The following is a 21324-nucleotide window of genomic DNA, read 5'->3' on the forward strand; positions in this document are numbered from 1 at the left end:
GTGGTTAGTAACAGCAAAAAAACCACACACAAACATTTTAAAACATAGGTATATATTCCACTGTATAATGCGTACAGTATTCTTTTTTTAAATAATTACACAATCTGAGGTGCTGTAATCTACTGGAATAATTTACAAAATTGTGAAAATATGGTTTGCCCACCCTTGAAACCGTGAAAACTGAAGTTATCATTTTAGATCAAGTGACAAAAGGCGGCAATCTTTCCCAGCCTCAACAATAAAGTGATATGCTTACAAAAAAAAAGAAAACTGATGGTCACACACAGGAACAAGGAGCGATTGCACACGCCGTGATTGAGTTGTGAAAGCCGTCAGAGACCGCTCCATAAAGAACTAACTCGCAGGCCGGTCCACGCGGCCCACACAGGGCGAAAACCCCCGGGCAGGCCGTATCTCGGACCACAGCCGGGCCCCGAAGCGCAGGGCCAAAGGGTACAAGCAGGGGAACGCACCTGGGGAAACGGGTACCCTAAAGCACGTTCACCGAGCGATTAGGACCGAGATGGACCGTAAAGCGGGTTAAAGGAGTGGTCTGCCTGGAGTCGGCTCGCTAAACGAGGAAGAGGAGGAAGAGGAGGGTGTCCATCAGCAGACAGGGGGCTTTCTCTCGCCCTGAGGCCCTCACGGGCTCCCGCACACACACGGGGACCGTTTCACCAGTCTTTGGCCCCGGAGGACACGGTCACTCGTCACTAAACCCCACCCTCACCACACACAGTAGCATACATACCCAAATCACTCACCATAACCTCAGCACCATCTCTGCCCACAAATACTTTTTTTAACAGTTCAGGCAAACAATGCACCCAAGTCCCTAACAATGGCCGATGAATGTTACTAAACCAGATCATACAATGGAAATGAAAGAATACTGTTCTGAAAATGACTGCCAACAGATGATTCATTCAAAGCACAGTAATCTGCAGGATTTTTTACTGGTGTCTATAGGGTCAAAGTATTTCATGTACAGTATAAGGTCTGCCACTAATGACACCAAACCATCACATCACTAATATGTGCCATTTCACTGCCTATCCTCAATACTCTCTCTCTCACACACACACACACACACACAATGCAATACCATTGCACTATACACACCCTCAGTATTTACACTCAATACACAGCCTCACACACACGTCCCACCCCTTAGGGAAATGGAATATAGTGAAAATATACTGAAACAAAACAAGATTTTGCAACACTTCATAATATAATATATGGGCAAATATACAAAATATTGCCGTCGACAGACACTGCAGTATATACAATTCTTAAAATACACTGCTGTGAAACATATTTAACAAGTTTTTGAACAAGTCTACGTATTTACAATACATTCCATTTTTAAGGGACTGTGCGGGTGAAACCAGGCCCTTCCAAAGGGCAACACACTCCATCCAGAATGATCAAAAAGGAATATGCACAGTATGAACAAGGAGAAAAGTATAACCGCAAAAAACAAGTTGATTGGCTGGAAAAGAATGCTTCCCTTTGGTGGTTCCATAGAATGACTCACACTTCAGCAGAATGAACACCCAGGATCTGATTGGTTCCCTCCCCCTCCCCCCCCCATTTAAAAGGGCCTCATCTGGAGAAACCCACAGACAGTCCAGTGATTGTTTTCTCATTTTTAAACTCTTTAAATAGCATCTATGTATATAACAGTATGTACAGGGCTGAAATATGGGGGGCAGGCGGGCAGCAGCTCGCCTCTGTACAGACAGACAGACAGACACGTTACAGCGGGACTGACGGACATACTTCCCTTCCTGCAACACGATAAGAGATAACCTTGCGACACACACACACACACACCTCTCTCTCCATCTCACTCACATCCATGCAAGGTAACACACACACACACACACACCCACACACACACACGTGCACATTCAAACACCTGTGCAATATGGCAAGTGCATGTGCATCTCAGACAGCAGTTGAGTGGAAGCAGTGCATCCTGGGACAGTTCTTTCAAGTGTCTGGGGGAGCCAATCAGAGCAGCAGCCATAGGGAGACTCTGCCCTCCTTGAAAGAGAGAGGGAGAAAGAGAGAGACAGAGAAAGAGAGAAAGAGGGACAGAGAGAGAAAGAGGGAGGGCGCAGTCTGGTGAAAGATGAGGAGGAGGACAGAAATCTCTGCTCCTGAGCACAAGAGGAGGATGTGACCTGACGTTAAAGTCACATCCGCATCACGCCCGGACTAGCCGAACCACCGGTCCCCGTCCCGCAAGTCCAGGGGGGAGGGGGAGGGGGAGAGAGCTGTGAGCCGCACCCGAGTGGTCCAGGGCGGGTCAGGACGAGGCGGGGGCCAGGCGGATGGGCGGGGGCCAGGCGGATGGGCGGGGTCATGTGACGTTGACCTCCAGCACGTGGTGGTCCAAGCTGGGCAGCACCAGCACCTGCTGTCCCTGGCTGAGGCAGAACACCTGACCCGCTCCGAAAGGCTCCAGACGGGGCATGGGCAGGCCCCGCTGAGGCTCGGCGCCCCCTAGGGACTGGACACTGCCCCTGCTGCGAATACTGGCCGTCTCTGCCTGCTCGTCCAGCAGAGAGATGTTATCGTTCTCTACGCATCCGTCTGAGACAGGAGGGAGAGGGAGAGAGGGAGGAGAGGGAGTGAGACAAGACAGGGGAAGCTTGGTAATGTAATATGACAAACAGCAACAGTAATATTACTGCAATAAACACTGTAAGACACTGATATAACTACAATATAGACAATATTTTTGACTATAATGACGACAGCAATGGAACTCCTCAAGACAGTATTAGAACTACAAGATTACAAATTACAAACAGTAATATCACTGTAATGAAGTCAATATGACTGTAACAAACAGTAATGGCAATACTGTAATATGGAAGCCACCAATAGCTCTATGATAGAGACCGTAAAGGGAAGGGGTGGGGAGACAGACAGAGGTGTGTGTTGGAACAGACAGGCAGTGCGGGTCTCACCTGTCTCAGGTTGGATAGCGGGTGTGGCGTAGTGGGGCAGGTATTTAAGGAGCTTGATTTTGGGGAAGGGCAGGTTCCCAGCAAACAGGGGCATGACCTCCATCTGCACCCTGTGTGTGGCACTGACAGCCACGGGCATGGACACCAGGCCAGAACTCTTACCACACACAGCCCAGTTACTGCTGTTGTCTACGACTACAGAGAGGAGACATGGTTACTCTCACACACTCACAGAGACGCACAGGGACACACACAGGGACACACACAGAGACACACACAGAGACACACACAGAGACACACACAGAGACACACACACACACACACTCACAGAGACGCACACAGAGACGCACACAGAGACGCACACAGAGACGCACACACACAGACGCACACAGGGACACACACAGGGACACACACAGGGACACAAACAGAGACACACACAAGGACACACAGAGACACACAGAGACGCACAGAAAGCAGCTCACCTTCATACATGAGCTTGGTGGTGCAGGGTCCATCGCTCTCTGTCAGAGTCGCGTCCTCCTGCTCTGCTTCGCTCAGTTCTGCCAGCCTGGTAATACACACCTCCAGCCTGCAGAGGGAGCCAGTGTGGCACTGCTCCGCTCCGGGGGAGGGTGTGATCTCTGCTCTCACACTGTACAGCGTCTGTGTGCGAGGGAGAGACAGAGAGAGAGCCAGAGCCTTTAGATTCAGACGCGACGCCTCTCCTCGGCTCCTGAACGGACAGCAGTACTCACAGAGATGCTCTCCAGCTGGAACTCGTAGCGGTACGGCGTGAAGGCGGAGTCTCCCGCCGCGTCCGGGGAGAAGCTGACGGAGAACACGCACTGCAGGCAGGGCGGCGGATCGCTGGCCCAAACCATCTCCCACAGACAGTACAGAGACTGCCCCCTGTACAGCAGCTAGAGGAGAGACACATATTACACATCATATCACACATCTCCCACAGACAGTACAGAGACTGCCCCCTGTACAGCAGCTAGAGGAGAGACACATATTACACATCTGATATAATGTTTGATATGATGTGTAATATAACACATCTCCCACAGACAGATTGCCCACTGTACAGCAGCTACAGGATACACACATTATACGCCTCAGACAGACCGTACATAGACTATTTTCTGGAATGTTCTACTTGCTGGAAGTGGAGTGGTTGTCTTTACCTTCTTGGTTTTGCTGTTCAGAGACTGCAGTTCCAGTTTGGATGCTTGGTGACGCTCTTCCAGACTCTGGTCCACCAGGTGGAAGTTCATCTCAGAAACATTCTGCACGCACACTTGGATGTACTTCCTGTGAAAGGGGTCAGGGACCAAAGGTCAAAGGTCACAGAACTCCACCCTTACAGTATGTTAATCTTGCTTTTCCAGAATTGGTTTTGCTAGGAAATATGTAATGTATACCCGACAATAGAGACTTTCTTATTCAAAAATAGCTTTCCATTTCAAAACATTAATTTAATTGACTTAAACCCACTTCACTCTCCTTTGGTTCATTAAATTATTAATTTACTAACTAACTGAAGGCAATTCACCAAGGTACAAAATAACTCTATTTCACTTGTGCATTTTTCAGTTTAAAATCTGTTTAATAATTCCATACAATACAGTTTATCGGTGTATTAAACTACACACTTCTCACAGATTCATTTACCAAGATAACAGGCCCCGGTTTCCGCGGCTACGAACAAAACTTCACATCAAAGTTCAAATAACCAATGGAGCAAATTAAACATTATTTTATTTCTCTATGAGAAGCACTTCACTGGTAAATGTTTTTGAGGCTAGCAGTTAGCATGGGTCATTTAGCCATGTAAAGGCTTGATTAGAAAATGAGTCATGACTGGATTAAAGGCAGTCTGTGGTGTGTGTTGCTCACCTCTTCCCGGCTGACAGCAGCGAGTGTTTGGCTTTAAAGGGGATGTGGAACGTCAGCGCGACCAGCGTGGAGTAAATGGACCAGGGACAATCAATGGAGATCTGCAGAGAGAAAGATCAATGCTGCAGAACACATAATCACATACACGCAGACACTGCCAAATTCACCATCATTTCCTGCATCAGTTACATTTCTCTTTTTACTATGCAATCAAAAAATTTTTTATCAAAAGCAAACTTTTTAGGAGCCGCGGTGGCGCAACAGGCTAAGACGCAGCAGACTTGCGGTTGCAGTTTGCTGCAGTTGCACACCGGGGACCGGGGTTCAATTCTCGGTCCTGCCAAAAGCCAAGTTTGGCTGGCTCATGTGGAGCAGCAATAATTGGCTCGCTGCTCCAGAGGGAGGGACTTGGCAGGGTTAGTAGATCGCCACACAAAACAAGCACCTCGAGCGCCTCGGAATCACGGTCACGACTTGGGAGGCGAGACGGCTTGAAGAAGGCGTGTCGCTCTCCCGTCGGCCGCCGAGGGATGGGGTGTGGGCGGTGTATCTAATACTAGCTCTAATTGCATCAGACGGGGTCCAATTGGCTACCAAATTGGGAGAAAAAGGGAAAAAAATCTGATACAAATTATTAAAACAAAAGCAACTTTTTGCAAAACCTTTTGAATGCTAAAATTTTGGTTGCATGTTGAAGCTCTTCAAATCACACACTTCTCAGACGGTCCCTAAATATGAGGAGACCAAGGCACAGAATTAAGAATAATTGTTAAAACATAAATATTATTTATAAATAGAATGTTGTGCCTTGATGCTGGAAGGCCCCATATCATAACACAGTTGTTCTGGAGCTTGTCACCATTCTCATTTTGAAGTTATTGACAAGATTTTCTGTAATATTAAAGGAACGATAGAAGATGAAAAAGTATTATGCAGCATTCTCTGAACCCCGTTTAAGATACTCATTTTCAGCCTGTACTCGCTTGTACCGTTGAAGAGCTACTGAAGTCCGAAAATCAAATATTGACTAGGTAAATACCGCAGTGCATTTGTAAGGCTACACAGCTTGCCGACAATATAGCATAAGCTAACTGTGTAAACTATATGTGTAAACTATATGTGTAAACATACCTATGAACCGTGACTTTCCCAGGCAGGCGTAGGAAGGACCAGTGCCTGTTGCCAAACTGTCACTCCTAAGTAGATTGGCCAATAGAGCATCACCTACGCCTCCATGTACAGTATGTGCAGAGGTCTTAGGCACCCTAGACTTTATTATATATATGTTTATTTTTTTGTGTTTGTTAGTTTAAAAGAACACATTTGAGATTTCCAAATATTTTATTTATTTTAATTTTAGAGACATTTTTGTATTTAATTTTAAAAAGTGACATATTACTGTAAGCAATTGACTATTTTTTACATGAAAACTTGATCAAGGCTGTCTGAGATAAGAAGCAAGGAGCCAACCAAAGTCTGCAGAAGAACTGTGGCAAGTTCTCCGACATGCTTGGAACAACCTTCCTGCTGATTGTCTTATAGAACTGCAGGACAGCGTTGGCTATCATAGAGAAGTGATGCAGTTTTAACACCGAAGGGTGGTCACCAATAATCTTGATTTGATTCAGTTTTTAACTATTCTGTGAATAAAATGTAATGTATAACGTATAGTACGTTTATTAAGGACCTTTCATTGAATTATTTTTGAAAGAATCTTATCTACACAGAGTGTTATACAGGTGCCCAAGACTTTTGCACAGTACTGTAGATCCCACCCATGGGGTTGTGTTCAACTGCCAACCAGAATTTCATAACCTCAACACACAACCAAAGATTTAACCCATGAGAGGCTTCGCAAAAGGGGGTTTGCTTTTAATTATATATGTTTTGATTGCGTGTGTGATTATGCTTATCAGGTAAGAGCCCTCTGGACGCAAACCTTCTGGTCGATGGTTGCCATGGCAGCGTTGGCGTGGTTACCGCTCTTGGCGCGGGGGCGGAGCTGGCCGTTGGTGAGCCGCTCGTTCTCGGGCCGGGGCGGGGCAGCGGGGATGTGGCACAGAACCTCCAGCTGGAACTCCAGCGTGTGGTACGGAGGGGTGGGGGGCAGGGACATACTGGTCACCTTCTCTGAGCACTGGATGGACAGAACACACTCACCCACAGGGTCTACAGCAGAGAGAGAGAGAGAGAGAGAGAAAGAGAGAGAGAGAGAGATAAGATACCTGGTACCACTTACTGGGGACTTACAGCAAAGCCTGTATTCCAAAGGGGATGCACAGGAGTGCAGAGATGGATTTAGACTGGAGACGATCCCAGGGGAAGAACACACTCCTGGGGTTTTTATTATTGTCTATTATTATAACTCTGAGGCTACAATGCTGAGTGCAGCTACAGAAGGCGGTGGTTCTCTGTTCTCTGTTCAACAGAGGAGGCCTGAAATCCTAGGAACACAACCCCTGAATGACGCCTCAGGTGCCTGGCTGACCTCTAGGGCTGGAGCCAGAGTGACACTAACACTGACCTTCATTTACCCTCTGACGGAGCCAGGCAGACCTTCGATTAACCTCAATGACCTTAGCGTGACCCCTGAACCGGAGTGGGGGACCTCAGGGTGACCTCAGGGTGACCCTGCGGGACTGACCTCCGGAGCTGGAGAGGATGCGGGCGGGGCAGGACGGGGAGTGCAGGATGGGCATGGTGTCCGTGTTGCTGAGCTGCAGGGCGTCGCCCTTCTTGACGCTGTAGTGGCCCGTGACGATGGTGAACTTCACCTTCTGCGGGAGACCCGCCAACAGGTTGTCTGGGAAACAAAGAAGGGGCGGGGTTTAGGTGACACCGGTAAGCTGGCGTACCTAATATCACACCAGCATACTGCTCTGACCGAGCGGCCTACTGCTTAGAGTCTCACTGGGCTCATCTCATAGAAAATGGTCGTCATTTACTCTGGTTCCAAATATATAAATTAGCAACACAGGAAGAGAGAGACAGAAATATAGCAACAGGCAATAGAGAAAGACAGACATAAACTCTCAGAGCTAGAATGACAAACAGAAATAGGGACGGACAGAGACAGAAAGAAACAGAAAGATAAGACACAGCTCTAGACAGAGACAGAGAGAGAGAGAGAGAGAGAGAGAGAGAGATTAACAGAAAGGCAACCAGACGACCAAAGAGACAGAAATAGAGAGGAGAGACAGACACAGACCTGTGAGGGGCTGCACGGTGAGTTGGGGCTCCTGAGAGTACACCTCGTACTGCACAATGGGGTAGATATGCGGCAGGACAAACTGCACTCGCCCCACTGTGGCACAGAGCTGCCTCAAGGTGTAGGTACCGGGCTCTCCACTCTGCAGGGACAGATATAGGCAAAAACTAAAAACTAAAATAATAACAAAAATCAGGTGCCTGTGGCTTAATAAAAATAATAAAGATTATTTCACACAGGGGAACGCAGTCCCTGTCTGTTCACACAGGAGAATGCAGTCGCTGTCTGTTCACACAGGAGAACGCAGTCCCTGTCTGTTCACACAGGAGAACGCAGTCCCTGTCTGTTCACACAGGAGAACGCAGTCCCTGTCTGTTCACACAGGAGAACGCAGTCCCTGTCTGTTCACACAGGAGAACGCAGTCCCTGTCTGTTCACACAGGAGAATGCAGTCGCTGTCTGTTCACACAGGAGAACGCAGTCCCTGTCTGTTCACACAGGAGAACGCAGTCCCTGTCTGTTCACACAGGAGAACGCAGTCCCTGTCTGTTCACACAGGAGAATGCAGTCGCTGTCTGTTCACACAGGAGAACGCAGTCCCTGTCTGTCAGCGTACGGAGGGAGGGAAGCGGCCTTACGGGCGCGGTGAAGAGGACGCTGTTGTTGCCGGGCGACAGCGTGACGTCCTCGGCCCTCAGCAGCTGGGCGCCCTCCTCCATGGAGACGGGGCCGGAGCTGGGCGTGTCCAGGGAGGCGGAGCTGTCGTTGCGGCGCAGCAGCAGGTGCACGTTCTTGCAGACCACGCCCGTGGAGTTGAGGCCCCCGTCGGTGGGGCTCCGGTCCTGCATCTCGTGCAGCTCCAGGGGCGGGGCCGAGGCCCGGGGGGGGAGGGGCCCCCCGCCCCAGCTCTCCCCTCCCCCGGTGAACAGCACGGTCCCGCCGGGCCCGGACCGCCGCCTGCCGGCCCCGCCCCCCGTCCCGGAGGCCCGCCCCCGGGCCCCGCCCTTCTCCAGGCTGAAGTGCACGCTGGCGGCCAGCTGCTCCAGCCGCACGGCGACGGGCATCAGGCTGCGCAGACACAGGTCCAGCTGCAGGGCGGCGCCCACGTGCACCACTGCGGCCGCCGGCCGGAACTGCAGCTGCTGCAGCTGCGCGAACGCGCCCATGGTCAGCACCACCTTCTGCCCTGCAGGGACACACCAGGGTGCAGTTACAGGACACAGCACACACCAGGACACAGCACACACCAGGGTGCAGTTACAGGACACAGCACACACCAGGGTGCAGTTACAGGACACAGCACACACCAGGGTGCAGTTACAGGACACAGTTACAGGACACAGCACACACCAGGGTGCAGTTACAGGACACAGCACACACCAGGGCACAGTTACAGGACACAGCACACACCAGGGGACAGTTACAGGACACAGCACACACCAGGGCACAGTTACAGGACACAGCACACACCAGGGCACAGTTACAGGACACAGCACACACCAGGGCACAGTTACAGGACACAGCACACACCAGGGCAGTTACAGGACACAGCACACACCAGGGCACAGTTACAGGACACAGCACACACCAGGGGACAGTTACAGGACACAGCACACAGCAGGGCACAGTTACAGGACACAGCACACACCAGGGCACAGTTACAGGACACAGCACACACCAGGGCACAGTTACAGGACACAGCACACACCAGGGCACAGTTACAGGACACAGCACACACCAGGGCACAGTTACAGGACACAGCACACAGCAGGGCACAGTTACAGGACACAGCACACACCAGGGCACAGTTACAGGACACAGCACACACCAGGGCACAGTTACAGGACACAGCACACACCAGGGCACAGTTACAGGACACAGCACACAGGGAGGGCTCAATTACAGGGCACAGCAAGGCCTCACTAAACCACAAAATGAGACATCACACGTTTGCTCATATGACAACTTTTCTGTGGAGTCACATCCTACAACCCTATCACCTTATTTCCAAAAAGCCTGAAGAAATACCATCTCTAGACAGGGATCTGAAATCTTAAACAGGCAGTCATGGAGGGTTTTCAACAAATTCCAGAACTGCAGTGCTTATTTGTCGATAGGCTACGCTGGTACAGAGTGCACAAACCATGGCCTGTTCTCCTCGGCAAACAATCTTATCTTCGTGGTATCAAAACAACACCGGGGTATAGATAAACAGTTTCAGAGGCCATGACCCTCCTTGGCTGTCCCACCCAAAGACAATCTACAGACAGCCAGTGACTCCACTTCCCCCTCCGACAACCAATGCAGCATCTCTCCTACAGCCCAAGTGACTCAATTTCCCAGTGGCGTGTCCCCGTGGCTCACCCTGGTTGTCCGAGGCTTGGCTGGAGAAGGTGAGGATCTCCTGGCAGAAGTGCTTCCTCTCCTCATCCGTCAGGTGCTCGTCACCTGCTAGCAGGGCGCTCGTTTGCAGGTATCTGGCACGGTTGTCAAGGGAACACAGGCAGCCCCACCCCCGTGCACATGCACGCACACGCCTGCTCTATCATTGCAGCATATGCTTTAATGCTGTAGCAAATGTCCCCACAGTGATAGTGAAGGATGAGATGTCCCCACAGTGATAGTGAAGGATGATATGTCCCCACAGTGATAGTGAAGGATGAAATGTCCCCACAGTGATAGTGAAGGATGAAATGTCCCCACAGTGATAGTGAAGGATGTGGTGTCTCCACAGTGATAGTGAAGAAAAGGGCTTTCTGACACTGATAGAGTGAAGCCCATAAGTATTTGGACAGTGGTACAATTTCTGTTCTTTTCGCTCTGTAGTCCAGCACATTCAATTTGAAATTAAACATGGAGTATCAGGTCAAAGTGCAGACAGTCACCTTCAAATGGAGGGTATTTTTGTACATATTGGGTGATCCGTGTCGGAATGACATCCCTTTTCATACACCATGTGAGGGGTTCGTTTGCAGGATACTCCTCGGTGCGGTCGAGCTGTTTCTGGCAGTCTGCGATCTGCTTTCGGGTGTGAGTGACAGGCAGGGCCCAGCCCTCAGAGACGTAGGACAGCAGGGAGTCCTGCAGGAAGGCCTCGGCGTGGCGGGGATCTCCCTTTCTCCTGTACACACACGCGCACACACCATACACACACCATACACACACACACACACACACACACACACGCCATACACACACCATACACACACACACATCATACACATCACACACACACACACACACACACACACATCATACACACACCATACACACACACACACCATACACACACACACACACACACACACCATACACACACACACATACACACACACACACACACCATACACACACACACATACACACACACACACACACGCGCACACGCACATGCACACGCACACACACCATACACACACCATACACACACACACACACACCATACACACCATACACACCATACACACCATACACACCATACACACACACACACACACACACACACACACACACACACACACACACACACCATACACACCATACACACACACACACACACCATACACACACACCATACACACACACACACACACACACCATACACACACACACACACACACACACACAGACACACACCACATACACACACGCACATGCACACACACCATATACACAGCACACATACACACACACAAATCATATACACAGCACACACAGACACAAAACAAATCATACACATAGCACACACACAGATCATTTTATATAGACATTACACACACACACAAATGATATACATAGCACACACACACACACACACACACACGCGCACACGCACACGCACACGCACACACGCAAATCATATACACACAGTCATCCTGGGTGATGCTACAGCCAATCAGGCACCCCTCACATGCTAGGTGGTGGAATAGGGAAGTTTGATTGGATCTCTTACATGTAGAACTCTGCCAGGCTCTTCCCCAGCAAACGTGCCGACCGCATCCTGCCTATGGCCCTGTACATCTCCATCGCAGAGTGAGAGAGCTCCTGATAAACAGGGGGAAAGAGATAGAGGGAAAGAAAATGAGACAGAGGGAGGAGAGAGGGAGAGAGGGAGAGGGAGGAGAGAGAGAAAACATTAGTTTTATAGAGTGACAGGGTGAAGGGTTAAAGGAGATGATGATGTGGCACACACGTTTAAAGAAGATGATGATGAGGTAACATGTTTAAAGGAGATGATGATGTGGTACACATGTTTAAAGGACATGATGATGTGGTACACATGTTTAAAGGAGATGATGATGTGGTACACATGTTTAAAGGAGATGATGATGTGGTACACATGTTTAAAGGAGATGAATGTCATGCTATCAGGGGACAGGGTTCATGACTCCTGTTGAATAATTCATCAGCTGGATACAGCGCAGACTGGCCCTGCAGACAGTACAGTATAACCCATGACCTTGAAAGATGAAAAGATACATGAAAGATACTGGGCGCTCACCAGATAGTGCTTTTCAAAAGCTTCCACTGAAGATAAGGCTTCTTTCAGTTTTTTGTACGGACTCTGAAGGCTGCTGGCTGCAAAACAACACAGAAGCAGAGAGGTCAGACTGTGTCCAAAAATAGTCTCGCTCTTGTGGGCTACTATTACAGGTCTCTCCCGGTCTACCTGTCTCAGGTCTTTCTGTTCCCAGCCCCGCCAGCAGATCCACAGTTCTGTTGAGGTCCTCAGAATTCGGCCCGTTTGTGGACACCAGACCACACAAGGAGCCCAAAGACTTCAACTGTGAGAGAGAAGTGCGCATGTACACACACAAAAAAGCAACAATGAGACGTAGTAGCACACCTTCTCATTGTTGTACGCCCAACAGGCCCACAGTAGTAGTAGTAGCAGCACACCTTCTCGGTGAGTAGAGACGCACAGGTAGTAGTGAAATAGTACTGTAGTAGTAGCAGCATACCTTCTCGGTGAGTAGAGACGCACAGGCAGTAGTGAAATAGTACTGTAGTAGTAGCAGCATACCTTCTCGGTGAGTAGAGACGCACAGGCAGTAGTGAAATAGTACTGTAGTAGTAGCAGCATACCTTCTCGGTGGCGTAGGCCCACAGGCCCACGGTGTGCGTGCAGTTGGCCTCCAGCTGTGCCTGGTCGCAGCAGCCTTCAATCCTCTGCAGCACCTCCAGGCAGCTGAGGAACACCCAGCAGTCCAGCGCCCCCTGCAGCACAGACACCTGCAACGACCAGACACGTCTGCTCAGAGCTGGAGCTCGCTCGGACAGAGAGAGCAGGGAGAGAGGCCGTGTGTGGAGGTGTGCGGAGGCGTCGGGGCGGGGCGCGCACCTCCAGCAGACGCAGCTCCTGCACGCAGTTGTGCAGCAGCTCCAGGGCGCGCTGTGTCACCTCCCAGGGCCTCTGCAGGAAGATGAGCAGGGTGCACTGGCGGGAGAACAGGTAGCTGCGCAGGTCCAGCAGGGTGGCCTGGCCCCTCTGGATCTGATCCCTCTTCTCCATGTCTATGGGCCGGCGCAGCACCAGACCATTCCAGCTGTGCACCGGTGTGCAGAAGGAGCCCAGCCAGTTGGCCCCGTCTGCGCACACACACACACACACCAATCACATTACAGACCGTATTCACCCTGCAGGTGCTGCAATCTAGAGCACTGTACACAGCTTCCGCCTGACAGCATTGTGACGACATCACTGAAGCAACAGCAACATCCTGCAACTCGTTACTGCATCCACTATTCATGTCCACTACGGTTAGGGAATCAATAATTATCCACGTTAGTGCTTATCCAGTGGCTAAAACAACAATACGTCACTAAGAACAGAGCCGGACCTATTAAAAAAAAAAAAAAAAACAGGAACTCAGAGATATTGTAAATTGTAGAGACAAGTACAAGATGACACAACAGGTAGTTGTGAGAGAGAGTCTTACCTCCAACCCCAAAGTTGAGTACGTACTGAGTGAAGAGAGCGTCCAGCTCATCGTACTGAACCAGAGCGTCTTCAAACTGCTGCAGCATCTCAAACACGAACGCCAGCTCCTCCTGCATGCGGTGGGAACAGAGAAACATTATATACCTTCCACAGACAAACACACACACACACACACACACACACACAAACACAAACACAGACAAACACACACACACACACAAACAAACAGAAACACACACACACATAAACACAGACAAACACACACACACACGCACACACACAAACACACACACATAAACACATAAACACAGACAAACACACACACACACACACACACACATAAAAACACACACAAACACATATACATATACATATACATAGACACACACACACACACGGCACCTTCACACTCACACACACAGTAACGGAACACCCGACACTCTGGAGTTATTTCAAATATATTGAAGAATTTTTTTTTTTTTTTAAAGATATTTTTTAGGCCTTTTTCAGCTTTATTGGACAGTATATAGTATAGAGAGACAGAAAGAATGGGAGCGAGAGAGAGGGGAAGACATGCGACAAATGTCGGACGGTCGGATTCGAACCGCCGACGTCGCGGCTCGCAATGAGCATGCGGTCAGTGCTCTACAGGCTGCGCCACCGAGACACCCCATATATATATATTGCAGAATTTAACTGGAGAGGCGTTTACTTTCCTCACCTGCACCATGAAGTAGTCGCAGAAGCTCCAGCCGGGCTCGGTGCGCTTCTCACGCAGGGTGCGCATGTCGTCCTCGAACTTGCCCAGGTTTTTGGTGAAGGACATGAGCAGCAGTGTGCGCAGCTTGGTGAGGAACGAGCTCCAGGACTCCTGCGACCGGGACGAGTCCTTCAGCGGGTCCGACAGAACCACACACCTGCAGAGACACGTCCGGGTCAGAACCGCACAGCACGGGGATGGGGGTGGGGGGGGGGGGGGGGAAACCTGCTGCGCCCCGTTGCTATGCTAGGGTCTCTGTTGCTGCGCTAGCTTACCTGGTGCTGTGCGAGGACCCCGCTTGTAGTGCTAGCGGTTGTCGCTGTGCTAGTGTATCTGTCCCAGTGCTATCCACCCTGTCACTCCGCTAGCTCCCCATCACGGTGCTAGCATCCCTGCTAGCGTACCTGCTAGCGTACCTGCTAGCATCCCTGCTTGCATACCTGTCGCTCTGCTTGTTGCAGAAGTCGTTGCGGATCTTGTCCATGATGGAGGTGCGGGGCAGGATGTTGGTCTTGTTCTTCTTCTTGCCGTCGTTCTCCACCACCACGATGAGCCAGTCCACAGAGCCATGGAGCCGCAGCAGGCTCTGCCAGCGCACCATGTCCTCCTTCACCGAGGACTTGTATACTTCAGTGTCCTGGGAACAGGCCACACCACATTCCTGGTCAGTATGCAACACCGAACGGGGGTGAGAGACAAGGTCCACACTCTGTAGCAGGGGTGTCAAACTCCAGTCCTGGAGGGCTGCGTTCATGGTTCCTTTCAATCCGTAGCCAAATAAGGTTTGACACCACTGCACAACCATATATAGGACTGATCTGGGGTAGGTAACGTAAACTCACCGTGTTCCGAACAGAACACAGGAAAGCAGCCACTTCTACCAGAAGTTAACGTCCATTCAACGGAAGTTTTTTTTAGGAGTGTGGTTTATGATTATGGTTGCTTATTACACACACACACACACACACACACACACATCATATACACAGCACACACACACACACACCATATACACAGCACACACACATCATACAGGTGCGGATCTCAGACACTAAAATGCTTTGATTGATGTGAATTGGACCAATAAATATAGAGAAAAAAAACGAATAACCGCACAACTTCCCTGTGTTCGGAAGACCGCGTTAGATCACAATGGTCAAGCCTGCCTGGTTTATAGCAACAGCTTCCCCACCACAACGCCACAGTGCAGCACTATTACCTTGTCACTGTATGCTGAAATTGGTCGCGTATGTGACTCTTACCACAAACTGTTCTTATTATAACTGATAATAAAATTAGCTTGCACATGTCATGCAATTTCCTTAAAAAACGGTCACAAGTCACTGACTGCACTGTTGCGCACACCATCTCGACAAGAACATTTAAATAGGGGACTCTCCCTACCCTCACACAAAAGCCCCAGAGAACCACAGTACGGAAACACACTGCATCCTGCACTGTATGTGCAGGTCAGGGACTCATTACATTACATTACATTACATGGCATTTAGCAGACGCTCTTATCCAGAGCGATGTACAACAAAGAGTACCATCAACTTTAAGAGTAGAACCAACTTTCAAACTAGCATAACACAGTTGGCAGCTAGAATACAACAATACAACAGCCAATAAAAACAACAATACCTATACAAGTAACAATATCTATACATAAGTGCCATTACAGTCTAAGGCTAATCATGGTGGTGAGTTGGGGAGGGAAAGGTGTAGCCTGAGGAGATGGGCCTTCAGTCTGCGCTTGAAGGAGGTCAGAGGCTCTGCCGTTCTGACATCCACCGGGACGTCATTCCACCACCGTGGGACCAGGACAGACAGCAGTCGTGAGCGTGAAGTGCAGGTGTGGCGAGGGAGAGGCGCCAGACGGCACGAAGTGGAAGAACAGAGGGGTCTTGTTGGTGTACAGGTCTTGATAAGGGATTGAATATATACAGGGGCTGATCCTTTAACTGCCTTTAACACCAGGTCTTAAGAGTCTGCACAAGCACTAGACACTCAGGCCCATCTCCCTAACATTGATAAGAGCCAGCCCTAACAACCAGACTGAAGCCACACCATTTCAGTGTGCTGTACCCTCTAATGTAGACATCTTATGAAAAGGCATTAAGGTAAGTGGCAATAGTGTGGCGATGGACATTCAGAACTGTAATATAGCATATATGGCAGACTGCTAGGCTGCCATACTAACACAACAGCAGATCATTTCCATTTCACACAGTAGGGCGATTCAGTGCCCGGATACAGCAAACCGAGTCAGTACTCAGTGAACATGCGGTCAGTAGTCACACAGCATAGAGATTCAGATTGATTTGGTGCTCAAAGAGTAGGCTGATTCAGTACTCACACAGCAGTGTGATTCAGATTGATTTGGTGCTCAAAGAGTAGGCTGATTCAGTACTCACACAGCAGAGTGATTCAGATAGATTTGATGCTCAAAGAGTAGGCTGATTCAGTACTCACACAGCAGAGTGATTCAGATTGAATCAGTACTCACACAGCGAGTGATTCAGATTGACTCAGTACTCACACAGCGAGTGATTCAGATTGAATCAGTACTCACACAGCGAGTGATTCAGATTGACTCAGTACTCACACAGCAGAGTGATTCAGATTGACTCAGTACTCACACAGCAGAGTGATTCAGATTGACTCAGTACTCACACAGCGAGTGATTCAGATTGACTCAGTACTCACACAGCGAGTGATTCAGATTGAATCAGTACTCACACAGCAGAGTGATTCAGATTGACTCAGTACTCACACAGCAGTCGGTCCAGTACATGTGCAGGAAAGGGAATGTGAGAAGGGCTTTGTTTCCCTCTTTGGGAAGCAGGTCCTCTTTGAACTGAACAAAGTTGGCCTCCAGGTGAATCATCTTTGGTGCACGTCCATAAGACCTTGTAAAACAGACAGGAACACCATTCAGAGATGATTTCTCCACTGGGAACTAGCACTACATGCATGAACTCAACCAAAACACATGCACAACCACACAGACATAAAACCTGCACCAAAACAAACATCAATTCAATAATGTTCAGCATAATTCAATACTATTGTGCAGGGTAAAACTTTGGTGGTTTAAATGACAAAGAAAAGAGGAAAAGAGCTTTCTTTTTTATTTTATTTTAGTATATGCAAATGTCTATTCGGAGTAAAGTGCATTTGATTTCCACATGTAGGAAATGTGCTATACAAATAAACATGAACTAGATAAAGATTTAACTGAATTTCATACGAAAAGCCATGTTCAGAATAAAAAAAATGTCTATAAATCAGCATTTTTATTTTGTTTTGCCAAAGGCTTACTTATCTGTATCAGAACTAGTAGTTCAGCCTTGAGGAAGCAGGCCATTTCATCTCTATTCTAAACTCTTGAGTGGAAATGTGTTGCCGTTCCCAGCATGCTCTGCAGCAGTGACTCACCTCCTCCACTCCATTGGCTCCCGGGGAAGCTGCTGTGCCAGTGAGTTGTACAGGGAACTGAACAGCCCCTGGTCCCCAGCACCTGGGAGGGACAGAGGGGAACACACAGTTATACACCTCCCTCTTTCACCCCAAACGTGTGACCTGCCATAAGCCCTGCAATGCCCCGCAATACAGCCCAAACAGGGCTACATCCCGTATCTATGAAACTAGCCCTGCTAAAACTACAGTAAGATATACTCAGGTGAGAGTGCTTGGTTCCATTTCACTGTGGGTTTAACCAAGAGCATTGGTTAAATTATAATGCAGACTACTCTCCTAGAACACTCCCCCATAACCCTGCACAATTCCCTCCACATATTCCCACTACAGACCCCAAATCCAGCCCAAACCCTGGCCTGAGCAACCTCCAAGCAGTGCTGCACCAGATAGTACCACTTTAAACTGGTTCCTCAGGGTGGTCCTCAAATAGTTAGTCTGCCCCCAATGAGGTTACTGATAGCAAGGCTAAGAGCTTCAGGACTTGGCTTTCAAAGATCACCCCCTCCCTATGCAAGCAGTGCATACAGTACTGTCAGAAGAACACAAGTTTAGATACTAAAATGGATGGAAACACAGTTGAAACAAAAACTCACTGTAAACCATTCAGAAACAGGCAGGCCGTTGCGCAGAAGGGTTATGGGGGGGGGGGGGGGGGGGGCATTTATCACTCAGCCCCCCCCCCCCTCACCTCACCTCACCTCCTTAAGTTTCTTATCCAATCAGGAATGTGCTATCTAATGGAGGCGTACAAAAATAACCTCAGAGCCACAGCTCCCCGCTACAACACAAAGTCACCGAAGAGGCATAGAACATGTCCCGCTCCAAAAATGGATGCTCCAAAAAAATGTACAGCCGTGCCCTGGCTTGCAAGCTTGACTCCAGCTCCAAACAGTGGGAAGCTGGTTGAAGAGTATGAGGTATGAGGGTGCAGGTGTATACGCCGATGGAATTGGGTGCTAAACACCTTTTCTGACTGTGACATGTGCCTTTCATTGTCAACAAACAGCCAATCACCAATGAGCTTGGTCTCTGAGTCACGGATCTGGGACTGGGAACTGGGCAGTAGTGACAGCCAAGCAAGTGGACAGAAAATCTGCTGCTGGATAATTAGGCCCAATTTGGCATTCTGCCAATAAAAATGTATCACGTTGAATAAAATGGGTGAAATAAATTGCAGGAGAGGAGAGAAGGAATGAGATCAAACTTTATGGTTGGCACACAAAAAAACAATGTATGTTTTATAAAGCCACCGGAATTAAATGTGGAGGTATTGATTACTCATTTGTGACAGACTATGCATATAGGCATAGTTTCAGCAAACGGGACGTGTATTTAAGAAGAAAACGTCAGAGAGCACTACCTGGACTCGGAAGCTCCAGGTGTCAGGAACACACATGCTTTTAGATTGTAGTGTAACAAACGCACAACTACAGTACACCACCGGATTATTTTCTTGAATATAACAGATGTTATCGCTTCCCTTTTGTTCTTAATTTGGTGACTGGTGTAACATTAAAAAAGATAATAAATCTCTTAACATGTTAGCTATACAAGTTACACCACAGAAGTACAGTCCATAGCGAGCCGAATATTGAATAGCCAAGTAACGTTAGCTAACGTCGAACCATATGTTGTCGCCAGAATGACATCGACACAGAAAGTGACGCGAGCTCAAATGCAAAAAAATGTAAATGCAGTTTCGTTGCTGTGACTAACGTTATCGTCACACTGAATCACATACCTTGCTCCTAACCTCTCCGAGCTAGTTGGATATGATCATACCCATTCATTGATGAAATGAAACCACGTCCAGGGCCATCGCGTCCGGCCCGCGGATATTCAATCTGTAACTACGTACATTCTGTCTGTACAACATTTTGTCCTTTGTGTAGTAAATAGGCGCCCACTTTATTCAAAACCCACTATAGTTCACGTTAGCTAGCTACTGAGAGGGCAGAAAAACGCAAACATACGAGTGAACATGAAGCCAGCATGCTAGCTAGGTAACAATAACACAGTTGATAATGAAGATAATCAACAGCCATTAGTCTTCGATGACCCCCAGGCTTCAGTAGATTGGAGTGATTGGACTTGCCAACCATGAATGTTTTCGTTTTAGGCAACTCTGCTAGCAAACAGGCTAACGTTAAACTCGCTATGGTGGTAACAGCACTAGGGCCTGGACTGATCTGTGTTGCTAGCGTTCGTTTGTCGGGCTATTTACATTCCTGTATAACACCAGATTATAACATTTGCTGCCAAAGGACCCTCGCAGTGTCAGATCACCACGTCCGGACCCTGCCTAGGTTATGCTACTGCGTACATCTGTAGCATGAGATTTTGTTATATTATTGCCGGTACGCGGTGTCCCTTAAACCACAAACCCTAACGCATTCCTTTGGTGTCAGGTATTGTAGTAGTGCAGCGGTCACCGCATTGCTCGTAGCAGAGCCAAGTGTCAGTCGAGCAAACGATAGCTATCAAGCTAGCTAGCTAGCTGACGCGCTAAAACAACTGTGAAAAATACAGCATGCCACAAAACACTCACAAGTCACAATCGGCTTGTTTTCCATTGTGTAGATTATTGGCTTCTCCTCCTGGGACTCCATGGACTACTTGTGTCAGCAAAAGCGCTCCATGTAAACGTCAACCAAATCACTGTTGTTATTACTGAGCGCTAATGTATGCAGTAATGTATCGCCAGCCAGGGCCCTTTCCTCTTCCACTTCCTGTATGTCCCTCGCAATGACGACTTCCCCTTATTTTTAAAGGGATAGTTCACTTTCTGGGGTTGGTGATATCGCTACAGTTTTATTATACGCAGTATGTTGTCCCGTAGTTTTACCTGCAACGGAGGATATTTAGCAAGGTTTCTGACGACCTACCGGCTTTATAATTTTGGGGGTTCGTGGACAAAATCTATAAATTTTACTTCACGTAATAGGCTTAATTTTCGTATGTCATAGATATATATTATCATAGATCAATGAAACTCTAAAACACAGATGAAGCATATTTCTATGGCCATGATGGATACTGAAGATTGTAT

At 48.5% G+C, this 21324-nt stretch overlaps 1 protein-coding gene across 1 annotated transcript; it reads right to left on the reverse strand.

The window, feature by feature from the left end:
* Window positions 1-35: 35 nt before the first annotated feature.
* Window positions 36-20999, reverse strand: LOC133116768 (trafficking protein particle complex subunit 10-like). The gene is made up of 23 exons (XM_061226686.1): window positions 20824-20999; window positions 18234-18315; window positions 17569-17704; window positions 15233-15429; window positions 14754-14949; window positions 14031-14142; window positions 13433-13680; window positions 13177-13323; window positions 12761-12875; window positions 12593-12669; window positions 12044-12135; window positions 11072-11212; window positions 10456-10568; window positions 8730-9277; window positions 8092-8233; window positions 7528-7686; window positions 6823-7052; window positions 4884-4984; window positions 4172-4298; window positions 3740-3904; window positions 3467-3647; window positions 2985-3179; window positions 36-2604 (listed from the first exon to the last, which is right to left on the reverse strand). Exons 1-23 carry the CDS (start codon window positions 20882-20884, stop codon window positions 2372-2374), a joined length of 3798 nt encoding a protein of 1265 aa, XP_061082670.1. The 5' UTR covers window positions 20885-20999; the 3' UTR covers window positions 36-2371.
* Between the last annotated feature and the right edge of the window lie 325 nt (window positions 21000-21324).

This window comes from Conger conger, chromosome 17, assembly GCF_963514075.1.
Source record: "Conger conger chromosome 17, fConCon1.1, whole genome shotgun sequence".
Classification (NCBI taxonomy): Eukaryota; Metazoa; Chordata; class Actinopteri; order Anguilliformes; family Congridae; genus Conger; species Conger conger.

Excerpts from the sequence above, each read along its gene's own strand:
- LOC133116768 (XM_061226686.1), bottom strand. The coding sequence starts at position 20,884 with ATGGAGTCCCAGGAGGAGAAGCCAATAATCTACACAATGGAAAACAAG. Across the intron at positions 14,950-15,232 it reads TGCAACAAGCAGAGCGACAG|GTGTGTGGTTCTGTCGGACC; the intron begins GTATGCAAGCAG and ends GTGTCTCTGCAG. Across the intron at positions 7,053-7,527 it reads CATCCTCTCCAGCTCCGGAG|ACCCTGTGGGTGAGTGTGTT; the intron begins GTCAGTCCCGCA and ends TCTCTGCTGTAG.